At 45.8% G+C, this 13794-nt stretch overlaps 1 protein-coding gene and 2 long non-coding RNA genes across 3 annotated transcripts; 1 reads left to right on the top strand and 2 right to left on the bottom strand.

Moving 5' to 3' along the window:
* Positions 1–6949: 6949 nt before the first annotated feature.
* Positions 6950–7578, bottom strand: LOC112889105. The gene has a single exon (XM_025955594.1). The coding sequence runs from the start codon at positions 7547–7549 to the stop codon at positions 6950–6952; it is 600 nt and encodes a 199-aa protein (XP_025811379.1). The 5' UTR covers positions 7550–7578.
* Positions 7579–8874: 1296 nt separating this feature from the next.
* On the bottom strand, positions 8875–10315 carry LOC112890019. Its single transcript, XR_003228237.1, has 2 exons — positions 9337–10315; positions 8875–9259 (listed from the first exon to the last, which is right to left on the bottom strand). It is a non-coding gene; the product is annotated as an uncharacterized LOC112890019 (long non-coding RNA).
* Positions 10316–12203: 1888 nt separating this feature from the next.
* On the top strand, positions 12204–13050 carry LOC112891124. Its single transcript, XR_003228415.1, has 3 exons — positions 12204–12366; positions 12447–12505; positions 12663–13050. It is a non-coding gene; the product is annotated as an uncharacterized LOC112891124 (long non-coding RNA).
* The last annotated feature ends 744 nt before the right edge of the window (positions 13051–13794 follow it).

Consider the following 13794-nt stretch of genomic DNA (forward strand, 5'->3'; position numbering starts at 1 on the left):
GATTGATTTGTCATGAACTAGGTTATGTTTAAGTTTCCGGGTAACGTGCCGTTATTATTAAGTTTTGGCAATTCTAACCATTGGTATCAGAGCCATCTTAACCTAGTCATGCACGGTTAATTTTTTGAGCCATGTCTATGCCTCTGTTTTCGTCGGTTTAACATGCAAAGGTGTTGTGCAGATTAGATCCTATTGCACAGATAAGGTTGATTCATGTTTTAGACGCAATTAATTCCTGCAGAAAGGTTTTTATGTGTTAAATCATGCTTGATTAGATCTAAATCATAGTAAATTAGTTTCTGATCATGAGATTAGATCTAATCTAATTCGGTTTATGTCAAGTTTAAGTTTAATCTTGATCTGTTAATGCTAAGTATCTCAGATTAGATGTAAAGGTTTAACATTTATTCTAATTCATGGTTAAATCGAGACAAATTGATGATTAGCTATGCAATTAAGGTTAGGGCTTACTGCTAATTAATTTGTTTCCCAAATTCCCACGCCTCACACACCGCGCCACCTGCGCGCTGGCGCTGGGCCCTCCTGCGCTGCGCATCACTCGGGCCGCCCCACCTGCGCGCCCACCCGCGAGGCGCCCGCGCGTTGCCCGCGCGCCAGCACACGCGCGCCGCTGCGCCGCCAAGACAGCACGCTTGGGCGCGGCGCCTGCGCGCCCGCCTGCGCACTGCTGCCCGGCCTCATGAGCGGCGGTGCTGCCAAGGAAAGAAGTGAAGTGAGGGTGTGCGTTAGGGTTTCGTTCCGACCGAATGTTTTTATATGAGTTGCCGTGAGTTTCTGGCCGTCCGATCGGAATGGAGCGTCCAGATTCACCCGCATTAGGGTTTTCGCGGGATGGGCCAAATGGGCCAAATGTGCAGATTGGGCTGCACGTGTAGAGGGGATATTTTGTGCTGTTTATGAATTTTAGCCCAGTTAATGTTTAAAGCCTTTTATTTACTGTTTCTTATGTTTAAGCTGTTATGTTTAAAGGTTTTAATTATTTGTGTTGCACTTATTATTACCAGTATTATGTTAAATAATTTCCATGAGTTATGTGAATGCTTTTAATCATGTTTTAGTTACATTTATTCACTGAAAATTATGTTTATCCACCATAATCAATTAAGATGCACTCTATTTAAATGGAACCATCGGGAAGTTTATTTAGAGCACTTGTAATTAATTCTGACCATCGTTGATTTAATTATGAGTTTTAATGATAAATTTCGTTTGTTTTCCCCATCAGTGATGCAAATTGAAATTTATGTATGATTTTAATCAGACCATCGTAGGGTTAATTTCATACTTCTTATGCGCCTCTTAATTGTGAGTTTAATGAAGTTATTGTTCTCATGATTTTTCAGTGAACACTGTGACGGGCTACCTGAAATCCATTGAGCCATTGAATGGCACCAACTATCCAAGCTGGTATAAAGATGTTAATGTTGCCATTGCTGTGTGCGAGTATGATCTCGCCTTACGTCAAGACAAGCCAGCAGAGCCCGCTGATCCCGATGGTGATCGTACAGCCATTGAGAAGTGGGAGAGATCAGACAGGATGGCCAACATGATCATTAAGAACACGATCACTCCGGCCATCTGTGGTGCTATTCCTGATAAGGACCAGGATGGTAATGATCTGAGCGCCAAGGCATATCTTGCCAAGGTGGAGGAGAACTTTTAAGAGTTCTTCCAAGACTTATGCTAGCACCCTGATCATGAAGATGCTGACTTCACAGTATGATGGGCAAAGTGGAATCAGGGAGCACATTATGAGCATGTGTGACATGGCAAATAAGCTGAAGACACTGGATATGGCTATCTCTGATGGTTTTCTGATGCACTTCATCATGACTTCTCTGCCAGTACAGTACAGTCCTTTCAAAATAAGCTACAACACTCAAAAGGCAACTTGGAGCATGGCTGAGCTCATTAGCTACTGTGTTGAGGAAGAAGAAAGACAGAAAGTTGAAAGGATGAAGGATGCTGTCAACATGGTCAGCGAACGCTTTGGGCGTGCTAGCATGAGCAACACTCCTAAGTATCAGGCTGAGTCTGGCAGCAGCAGGCAGCATAAGAAAAAGTTTAAGGGCCATAAGAGCAAGGCCGTGTCACATAAGAAGACCTCTAATGAGAGGCTGTGCAAGTTCTGCAAGTCACCTAAATATGAGCAAAAGGAATGCCATGGATTTAAGGAGTGGCTTAAGAACAAAGGTACAATTACTGATTATGTATCTTTTATTGATGAATCATTCTTAGTGAATTTTTCTCCTAATACTTGGTGGATTGACTCAGGTGCCACTATGCACATTTCCAATTCACTGCAGGTATTCAGTTCGATCTGAACTATAAGAGAGGGGGAGCGAAGCCTAAGAGTGGCTGATGGCAATGAAGTGAAGGTTGAAGGTATTGGGAGGTTCGATTTGGAGTTACCTGGCGGCTTCAACCTTAGTTTGCATGATGTTCTTTATGTTCCCAGTTTGAAGAGAAACCTTATTTCTGTTTCGCGTTTGGATAAGTCGGGACATATTTGTGAGTTTGGCAACTCTGTGTGCAACATTAAATTCCATAATTTAAGTGTGGGCCTTGGTCATTTGCAAGACGATCTTTATTTGCTCTATCTTGATAATGTTTATTCTGCAATGAATGTGGATGATGTATCGTATAAGCGTAAGCGTGATGATAAGACTTCTTCGAAATTGTGGCATTGTCGTTTGGGCTACATTTCGAGGGGGAGAATTGAGCGTCTCATAAGAGAAGAGATACTCCATTTATTAGATCTCTCAAACTTAGATCAACAATGCGTTGATTGTATTAAGGGGAAATTAACTAAGATAATTAAGAAAGGAGCTACTCGGAGTTCGGGATTATTATAAATAATTCATACTGATATTTGTGGCCCGTTCCCAGTAAAGTCTGTTGATGGTTTTGACTCGTTCATTACTTTCACAGATGACTTCTCTCGTTATGGTTATATTTACCCCATTCGTGATCGATCCGAGTCATTAGATAAATTCAAAATATTCAAGGCTGAAGTGGAAAATCAGCATAATGTCACTATTAAATTACTGAGATCGGATCGAGGTGGTGAATATTATAGGAGACATGCTCCATTCGGCCAAGTACCTGGACCATTCGCTATCTTGAAGGGAATGATATAAAGGCCCAGTACAGTATGCCGGGCGAACCACAGCAAAATGGAGTTGCTGAGTGTCGTAATCGTACACTAATGGACATGGTACGTAGCATGCTTAGTTATTCTACTTTGTCTGTGGAGCTGTGGATGGAAGCATTAAAAACAGCTGCGCACATACTTAATCGTGTTCCTTCCAAATCCGTGCCAAAAACACCTTATGAGTTGTGGTTTGGGAAGAAACCATCGCTTAATTATTTGCGTGTGTGGGGCTATCCAGCCGAAGCTAAGTTATTTAATCCACAGCAAAAGAAATTAGATAATAAGACGGTGAGCTGCTATTTCATCGGATACCTTGATAAGTCTAAGGGATACCGATTCTACTGTCCTGATCGCCTCACTAAGTTCGTTGAGACCAGGAAGGCTGTATTCTTAGAGGATGCAGGAATCAGTGGGAGCTTTCCGAGGAGGGAAATTAATCTTGAAGAAATACGGGCTGAGCTTCCTATCCCGGTAATTCAAGAAACAGTAACACCTCATTTAGTGCCGCTGTTTGTTCCTTCCGTTTAGAGTACGTCATCTGTTCAGATTACGCCTCCTGTTCAGAGTACTAGCGCTACTCCGCCTGTTGAAGTAGCTCCTGAGCCTGCGAGCCAACAACAAGCTGAGCAAATGGCGCCTAATGCTGAAGATGAGAACCCTGTCGAGGTGCCTCAGGCTGCACCTCAACCAGCACCTCAGCCTGTTGAACCATTAAGAAGATCACAGCGGGATAGGAAACGGACAGTTTTCCCGGATTATGAGACATACTTAAGTGAAGACATGTATGATATTGGGAAAGCTGATGATCCTAACTCGTTTAGAGAGGCAGTATCATGTGAGAACTCTGCCGAATGGGTTGAGGCCATGTAAGAAGAGCTTAAGTCCATGAGTTCCAATGATGTTTGGGATCTGGTAGATATTTCTAATGGAGTCAAACCAGTAGGCAATGGGTGTACAGGACTAAACGTGATTCTAAAGGGAATGTCGACCGATTCAAAGCAAGGCTTGTAGCCAAAGGTTTTACACAAAAGGAAGGGGTTGATTATAATGAAATTTTCTCCCCTGTATCTAAGAAAGATTCATTCAGAATCGTTATGGCGCTAGTAGCTCATTATGACTTAGAGCTACATCAGATGGATGTCAAAACTGCGTTCCTGAATGATGACTTGGATGAGACCATCTTCATGGCACAACCGGAAGGTTTTGTTGTGAAGGGCAAGGAACATTTAGGATGCAGACTTAAGAAATCTATTTACGGGCTTAAGCAAGCGTCAAGACAGTGGAACCTTAAATTCGATCAAGTGATTAAGAAATTTGGATTTAAGGAGAATGATGTGGATAATTGTATCTATACTAAGATAAAGGGTGGTAAATTTATAATTCTAGTGCTTTATGTGGATGATATCCTATTAGCGAGCAGCGATAAGCGTATGCTGCATGAGACAAAGGGATTTCTTTCATCCAATTTTGATATGAAAGATCTTGGTGAAGCCTCTTATGTTCTGGGCATTGAGATACACCGAGATAGGATCAAAGGAGTATCAGGATTGTCTCAAAAGGCATATATTGAGAAAATGCTTAAGAGATTTAATATGGATAAGAGTAAGACCACACCTGTTCTATTAGCGAAGGGCGATAAGTTTAATGAAGCCCAATGTCCTAAGAACCAATTGGAATCAGATGAGATGAAGGACATACCTTATGCTTCAGCTGTCGGAAGCCTGATGTATGCACAAGTCTGTACGTGTCCTGACTTAGCTTTTGCTACCGGAATGTTTGGAAGATATCAGAAAAATCCCGGGAAGGTTCACTGGGTTGGTGTCAAGAAGGCATTACGTTACTGCCAAGGCACTAAAGACTTCATGCTCACATACAGGAGATCAGATAACCTTGAAGTTGTGGGTTATACTGATGCTGATTTTGCTGGATGTGTGGATAGTAGGAAATCTACATCAGAATATATCTACACGTTAGCTGGTGGAGCTATATCATGGAAAAGCTCTAAGCAAAGTTTAGTTGTAGCGTCGACGATGCAAGCTGAGTTTGTGGCATACTATGAAGCAACTGGACAGGCTGTTTGGCTTAAGAATTTTATTCCGGGCCTCAAGGTAATTGACAGCATTACGGAACCTATAACGTTATACTGCGATAATCAGTCTGCAGTATTCTTTTCGAATAACAACAAGTCAAGTGGTGCTTCCAAACACATTGATCTTAAGTATCGTGTTGTGAAAGAAAGATGCCAGAATCGAACCATTAAGATTGAGCACATAAGAACTAATTCTATGTTAGCGGATCCGCTCATTGAAGGCTTACCACTGAACGTGTTTAAGCAGCACGTTACTAATATAGGTTTGGTGGATAGTGTTTAGGTCCTGGTTTTAGGGCCATTATAACTCCCAACTAACGAATAAGCGTTCTACCGAGGTGTTTCAGTGAGACTGTGGGTAATGGGGTCCCAGTAGTGCATCAAGCTACTGATGATGCATTGGTCCGGTACTTTTTGTTACTACTAAGGGTGAACATTAGTATAATACGAACATTAGCCTTAACCGTTCGATCAAGTGGGAGAATGTTGGAAATAAATTTCTGTTAAGATATTGTGATCTTCACTGTTAAGGAAACGTTTAAACCATCTAAACATGATTAAAGAAACCTAATGATAAAACCCTAATGGGCTGTGATCAGCAGGCCCATTAGGCCTGTTTCCAGAGGCTGGCCCCCAGCCCCACAGTGCCTGTAAACATAAGGTCGTGGTTAGCAACTTAATGACCTAATCATCTCAATCTAAAAACCCTAGCCACCGCTAGTCTGATCGCTAATGGCATTGGAGGGGTTTGGAAGACCAAGCACTTCCGTTGGCGCCCGGAGGACGCCAATTCGCCGCATCTCCTACACCGACAAGAACGCCTACTTCCTCTACGGATCAGGCGTAAATGGTTGCTGCTACTGCTAACGCTGGTATAATGATTACCGTTTATTCCGCATTAGATTGATTTGTCATGAACTAGGTTATGTTAAGTTTCTGGGTAATATGCTGTTATTATTAAGTTTTGGCAATTCTAACATAAAGATGCTGAAATTCAGGAAAATATTTCGATGAGGAGTAGTAATTCAAAATGCAGTCCCGCTAAGCTAAGGATCCAGCTCAAGGAATTCATGGAGGCTTAGGAGCAGGTCGATAAAGATGTGAATACCATGTTCGGAGCCGTGGATGGAATTCTTGAGAGGATGAATGAGAAGCTTACTGAATTGGAAAGTTCAGATCAACAAATTGTGTTTGTGCAGATGCTGGAAGTGCTAGAAATTCAGGTTTCCCAGTTGGTCTGACGGCTCTGAAGAATTCCATCCACGGCTCTGAAGATGCTGATGATTTTGTTACCGAAACATCTCTGGAGGACACCAAAGTTCTCCCACCTAAGTGTCTACTTCGAGTTTCACAGGATGAGCTGTTCAATAAACTTTTAGAGCTGCCACTGATGGATGCCATGAAGATTCATATTGATCAGAGGTTCTTTGAGAATATGCTCTACAACAAATAAAAGAGAATCGCCGGTGGATGGAGTTACCAAGTTAACTGAAGATTGCAGCAACACTGTTCAGAATTATGAACCTGATAAGGAGACATATCCTAGATTGCCTAACTATTGTCTGCTCTGTTGGAGCCTAGAGTTTTAGAGGATATTTGTTTGATCAGAGTGATAGCATGCCTCGTATATTGACTTAAAAAGACAAAGAAATCTTTTCTTTCTTGAGATGATCTTTCAGAAAGTTCTAGCTACTGTAAATGAAGTTCTGCTCCTCGCATTCAGAGGCGCGCTGCTCCCCGCCCAGCTCGACGCGGCAGGTGAACAGCCCGTAATCAAGCCACAAATCGATCTCCAGCTGCGCCACCCCAGATCGGCGGCGCTCCTCTGACATGAGCTGGAACAGATCCTCGGGTACCCCCACCCCGGCGCTCGTCGCGTCCACCGCCACCGTCACCGCCTTCTTCGTCTCCACGCGGAAGGCGGGGGCGCGCCCGCGCGCGAGGGGGACGCCCGCGTAGGAGACCAAGACGTCGCCGCCGCCGCCGTTCCGCAAGCCGAAGATGCGGCCGTTGTCAACGCACACGAGGAGCTTGAAGGCCGGCGGCTCCGCTCCCGGAGCCAGCGCCGGACCGATGCCCTTGGCTCCAACCAGCTCCACGGAGTGCCTGGCCGGCTGGTCGAGGTTGTAGGTCGCGGCTGTTCGCACGGCGAAGTAGACGAGGATGGCGAGGACGAGCGGGATCGAGAGCAGCACGAGCAGGACCTCCATCTTCTCCTTCCAAGACATGGGACTGGTATCGACCAACGGCTGCTTCTCCTCCTCCTCATGCGTAGACGACGCCATCGCAGATTCGTATTTACTCGCCGGATCGTCGTCGGAGGAGTAAGTACAAATTTGCCTTGGTGTATTTATTTATTTATCCGCCGATCGAGATACATGGATGCCATATCGAATCCGTTTTGAGCTTCTCCTTAGAGTCCGGGTTATTGTTACTCCAGGACTCCTAATCGCCAACATAAAAACAAAATTATCTCCGTTCTTCGTTAGATAGGTATAGATATAGAAATTAAACCAACGAACGATCGTCCGTGGATGCAGCATGACGGCGATAGCAGATGACTGCGTCCTTCGGAAACCGACGGACGACAGCAAGGACCACCGCTCATGGCGGCGACGCGTGCGGAGACCCTGCAGGATCGCGTTGGACCTCATGGCGGGGGCGGCGACAGCGGCGATACTGATCTGGGTTGTCCAGTTCTTTATCGACGTCAGGAAGGTGGCCAGTTTCTCGGTCGACCTCGCCGCCTTGGAGGGCCTGAACGCCACGGCCGGCCGCACGGTCTCCCCCGGGTTCGTCCTCGCGGTCAGGGTCGAGAACCCGCGCGTCCTGGTGCCCTGGTGCTGCGCCGGCGGCCAGGCGGTGGTCTCGTACGGCGGCGTCAGCCTTGCGTGGGGCCCCGTCCCACGCTTCTGCGCGCTCAGCAAGGGGGCGGCGGAGCTGGCGGTCGCGGTGAAGGGGAGGGGCGTCGGCCTGTCGGACGACCTGCGGCGGACGTTCGCGGCGGAGTGGAACGCGGGCACGGCCCGGGCGGTGGTGGAGATGAAGCTGTTCTACCTAGGCAATGGCTGGTCGAACACGCCGGCGTACAAGGGGGTCTCTCTCGTTTGGCGCCAACTTACCCTGCCGGGGCAAGGGGCTCCCTGATTCCTGTTCTACGGTGACCTGCCACTCCTAGGTATTGGCGTCATGTTTCGAATGTACTCCCTTCCTCTCCTGTTTGAACTTGTTCTTAGCTTCTTTAGGGTTAGGGTTTAGGCTGTTCCAAACAGATCTGCCGTAGTTCCCGTAAAAAAAAGTTGGATCCTACGAGTGAAGTTTGAATTTCATTCAAATGTATATATTCAGAAACAAACCAAACACTTTGGATGAAACACGTGCCTTGCACTTTCTCACAGGAAGGGATTCCTCACATGGGTTAAATATGAGCATTTATGGTGTTGTTGTCCATAACGTAATATTGCATCCTTCTTTGATAATATGATATACCTATACTAAAGATGTAAATATGATCGAATAGCATTTTATCCACTTAAGCCTATGTATGTTCATCCAAGTCATTGTTGGTGTTGAGCAAGCAAACCCCAAATAGAAATAGGAACAGTGACAATGAACTCAGCCAAAAATCTTATATGACCGACAAAATCTCTAAAAAATCATCCGATTACAATAAGATTACAATAAAAAGGAAGGGTATTTAATATTTATACTACTCTATCTCTGTTACATGATTCTCAAAATACTCCTGTCTGGCCGGAATATCTCCGGTTATTCCAATCAAAAAGGTTATTTCCAATACTTGGATTGTACAATTTGTCCACTCCTACTAAATCCCGCTTCTTGTAACCCCGAAGGTGACCTCCGATCCAATCCCCATGTGTTGACTGCGCTTGTGTCTCCGACTAGATAGCGACACCTTCGGAAGTCAGGACGCTTCGGTTCTACAGCTAGCTTCTCTGTCCGCCAGAGACCTTTGGTCATCCAAGCTGCTTTCCCTGCAAAACAAGTAAATTACATCCCTTTGCACATACTCGGGACTTTGAAGGTTACTAACATGATCATCTGATCTGACCTTTGTAGCCCGCGCATAACCTCCGACTCAAGGGTTCGGAGGTGGCGATCCCAACAGTCATACTTGACCCATCTTCAACTTTAGAGCTTTTCAACATCGTAAAACAGTTGAGCACATCCACCTTAAGATAGAAAATCTTTGCAGCTAGAGAAACATCCAAGCTCCACCAAGCTGCAGGTCCACCAGCTCCTCCCTCCATCGAATCAAACAACAGCTCCTGCCCATCAATTTGCCTGCACGATTCTTTCACCAAAAACCGAAGCAGCACAACAAGCAGCTGCACGCCATGCGTCTTCTCTCCTCAATCCAATAAAATAGCAGCACAAGCATCAGTTATTTGCCCTCCTCTGAATTTCCACCTAATAGGCCCACATCAGCAGCGTATCCATGAACCTCCTTCAAGCCGGAGCAGTGCACGCCTTCTATTTCCGCAAACCAGCACCAGGCGGTAGTCTATCCTGCTCCCTGATCTTGTATCTTTGGTCCTTTGCAGATCCTCAGCTACTTGTCCTCCATCTGTAAACTCAACAAGTTAAAAAGGATCACGATGCAGATCCTCACGGTCAGAGGAGATGGAGGATTTGGAGTCTGGGACGACATGGAAGCAGTGAGCAATGATGGAAAACGAAGCCACGGAGGAGTTGGGCGACCTGGACGGAGGCAGGCAGGTGGTGGGCGAGGGTGAAGGAGCCATCGGCGAGGGCATATATGACTGCGACCTAATCTACTCTAAGGCGGAGGAGGTTGGGGCTGCGGTGCCCAGAAGCGACGGGAGGTGAGGGCCGCGAGTCGGACGGCAACGAGAGAGAGGGAGGAGGTGCGGACACGTTGGGACCCACATGTCGGGGAATGGTAAGGTGGGTGAATAATTGAAGGTTTGGGGCTAAGTAGCTTGCCGGGCCAAGAAATCAATTTTTATTTTAGAAATAGATAAAGATTTGAAGTTTGTTTATTGTTTGTACGTTGTCGACCGGATCGATGCAATGATCCAGACTCTGTTTGGATCCACTCCAAATAGCAAAAGGGTAAATGCTAAAATTTTTGCTCCTGTCACATCAGATGTTTGGACGCTAATTAGAAGTATTAAATATAGTTTAATTAAAAAACTAATTATATAGATGAGGACTAAATGACGAGACAAATCTATTAAGCCTAATTAATCCATAATTAGCAAAATTACGGTAGCATTTGTCCTTTTGCACTTTGGGATGTTTGGATCCAAAAGTGCAAAAAAAAAAAGTGCAAAAGAGCAAAAGTTTTGCTCTTTCTCTTTCTCTTTCCCATCCATCCAAACAGGCCCTCACTTTCAGTGGCCAGGAAACACGTAGGCATGCATAGTCCCACACGCATGCCAAGTTGGTTGGTCCTGACGCTGACGGCGCCTACCATTGCTACAATAATATTATCGCAGCGTCCATTCATAGCACGTGCGACTAGCTGCCATATTATCTTACATATCCGCTTGGGATAATAATATTTTAAAATAAAAGTAAAATATTCTAAAATAAAATAAAAAGCAGAAATTACAGGCAAAATGAATTGTTCCAAAATATTTTTATCTTATTCTAAAATATTTTATTTTTATTCCGAATTATTATTATCTCCAACGGATACGTATGATCATACAGCGGCTGGTCGCATGCTATATTTGGATGATGCCCGACCCTAATAAATAAGCCACTCACTTTTTTTTTGAGCTACAATAGCCACTCACTCACTGCAGCCACATGTATTAAGGGTGCGTTTGGTTCAGCTGTGAGCTGTGAAAAAGCTGCTGTGGAAAAGCTGCTGTGAGAAGCTGCTGTGAAAAAGCTGAACGCCGTTTGATTCAACCTGCTGTGAAACTGTGAATTGATGGTATGCACAGTAAACAAATCAAGTTTAGTAGTGAATTTTGGAGATAAATGGACTGCAAAGCTTGGGTTCAGAAAGATTCAGACTGAAACCGAGGTATACAGCAATGCTTAGAGCCCTTTTTGAGCAAGTTAGAGCCAGATTCAAACAAAGTGCATGAATAAAAAATTGTAGAGGGAAGTATCCTTTACAACTTTTATGTTCACATATTTTGATGTTTAGTAGAGAATTCTGGAGAACCAAAGGCTGCAAAACTCGGGTGCAAGAGAAGGTAAAAAAGAACGGGACAGGTTCAGACCAAGGCCGAGCTCCCTTCGCCGGCAAAATTCGTCGTCGCTGAGTCCTTCCCGTCCAATTCCTTGAACCACCAGCATCATAGCTACCTCAGCGATCCATTTGAGCCCTTCCCGAGCCGAAACCACAGCCGCAGCCGCTAACTCGCCATCGTCTTCTTCCCTCGGTCCGCCATCGGGCAGGAAGAAAGGGCCGCCAGTGAGCCATGTCGTTGGGGTAGCGTTGGGGCGGGAGATTCTCGAGCGGGCGCCGGGGGGTCGGGGGCGTGGCCACCGGGGGCGCGGCCACCGGAGGCGCGGGCGCGGGCGCGGGGGGTCAGGGGCGCGAGCGTCGGGGGGCCGGGGGGCGGCCGCTGGGGGCGGTCGGGCGGCGGGGGCGCGGCCGCCGGGGGCGCGGCCGCCGGGGGCGCTGGCGCCGGTGCCGAAGGGTCGGGGTGCAGAATTTGGGGAAGCGAGAGGAGACTGCGAACGCCGCGAAAGCTGGCCCCGACCGGCTGTGGGAGCTGCGTTACGAAACGCAGGGGTGCGTTCCAGAGCATTTGGTTCGGCTTTGACATTCCGAACGCAAACGCAGCTCACGGACGCCCAACCAAACGCGGCCTAAGAGGCCTCACTGTATTAAGTGGCCCATATCGCAAAACAGGCAAACATACCGACAGGCCCATTTAACCGGCCTGGCCCGAAAGCCAGCACGCCGCTTCTTGACCTACTAACCCCAGGCTTTTCGCGTGCGGGCGTGCGGGGTGCGGCGCGTCCCTTCCATCTCTCCCTCTCCGCGCCGCCTCCGTGGGAGTCAGGGACCCAGGAGGGCGCGCTCGCGGCTCGCCGGATCTCGTTCGCTCTCCTGCCGACCCGCCTCGCCCTCCCTTCACCACCGGCGACGGTCAGCTCCCCTCGCCTCGTCCGCGTCCCTCTCGGCTTCACACCTTCGCTTTCGAGTTCTGACTCGTGGCTTTCTCGCAGCGCTTGGTCTCCGTGTCCTTCTACTGCGCCGCGAAACTCCACGGCTCCGCGAGATGCAGGTAGGCATTCCTTTCTTTCTCCGATGTGTGCTACGCGAGTCACGGCAAATGCTTCAGTTTGTGTGGCCGGAAACGCGGAATCTACTGCAGATAAGTTTTATTTTTTCCAAACGTATAGTTTTACTCGGTTTGACATGATTTTATATTGCTGTGACAGAATCGCACCATCGCTGGCCTCATCTGCAGCGCACACGCTCGTCGTGTTAATTTTTGCAACAATTTGCAAGAATTTTACTGCTTGGAACACATGAACAATGTTGCAGGGATTTTGCACAAAACATTTTATCCTGATGTAACTGAAAAAAATATTCACGTGCTTCCAATGAGCACAATGTTTTACTTTATTGGTAAGAACCTTCCAAACATGGAATTACGGATGTACACAATGACGTTGCGCATCATTCATGTTTGCACGAGAACTGCTCATAACACGTTACATCATACACTGTTGAACGCAGCAGAAGTATTTAAAACACGCTAATTTATACTTTCTCGTCCGCTGCTCCATTCCTTTTGAGTAGGCAAATCATGTTTTGACCAACAATTAGTCCAATAAATACTCTCTCTCTCTCTCTCCATTTTTAGATATATGATATTATTATTTTGGAATAATTAGTTGGTATTTATAAAAGTTGCTTATTTCGGAATTGAGTGGTACGGTTTAAAAGTGGAGGTGGTATCATAAAAACTAATTTTGGATGCCAAACTACGGGCCACTTAAAAAAATTAATGATGGGAGTACTTTATGTGATTGCTGCCTTCAAACTGAGACTTGTGTTTCTGGAGGTGTTTATAGGAAACAAATGCTCTTGTACTGAAAAACATTGTGGGGAAATATTTGCTGCAATGCCCCTGTTTTAGGAGATGTTATTTGCTCTTATGGAAGGAAAAAAAAATGTTCCACACGGGGATAAATGTTCTAAAAGAAGAAAGAAAATGTTTCGGGATGCGGCCGAATACATTCTAGATTTCTAGTCGATTATGTGATATATAGTGTTTCTGCTATTTTAGCTCAATCTACCAAAACAAAGCCCCTTTGGCCACCAGTTTTTTTAGATCAAAATTGTATGTCATCGTTTGTAGCAGACTTGTATGCTTATAAATTAGGGCCAATTAGCTAATAAATTTGGCAAACCACAACTATACATGGCAATTAGTTAAGAAAGTTTGAAAGCCATGATTTACGGAAGCAAACCAAACAATAGTCCCAGTTGGTCAGACTCGTTAAAGGATACTCATGCACGTGACACATACGTGTAACCTCGTATTTAAATTTGTAAAAAAAAAAT

The sequence above is a fragment of the Panicum hallii genome, chromosome 4 (assembly GCF_002211085.1).
Source record: "Panicum hallii strain FIL2 chromosome 4, PHallii_v3.1, whole genome shotgun sequence".
Lineage (NCBI taxonomy): Eukaryota > Viridiplantae > Streptophyta > Magnoliopsida > Poales > Poaceae > Panicum > Panicum hallii.

Bases quoted from the DNA above. Each gene is read 5' to 3' on its own strand.
- LOC112889105 (XM_025955594.1), bottom strand. From the start codon at position 7,549: ATGGCGTCGTCTACGCATGAGGAGGAGGAGAAGCAGCCGTTGGTCGAT.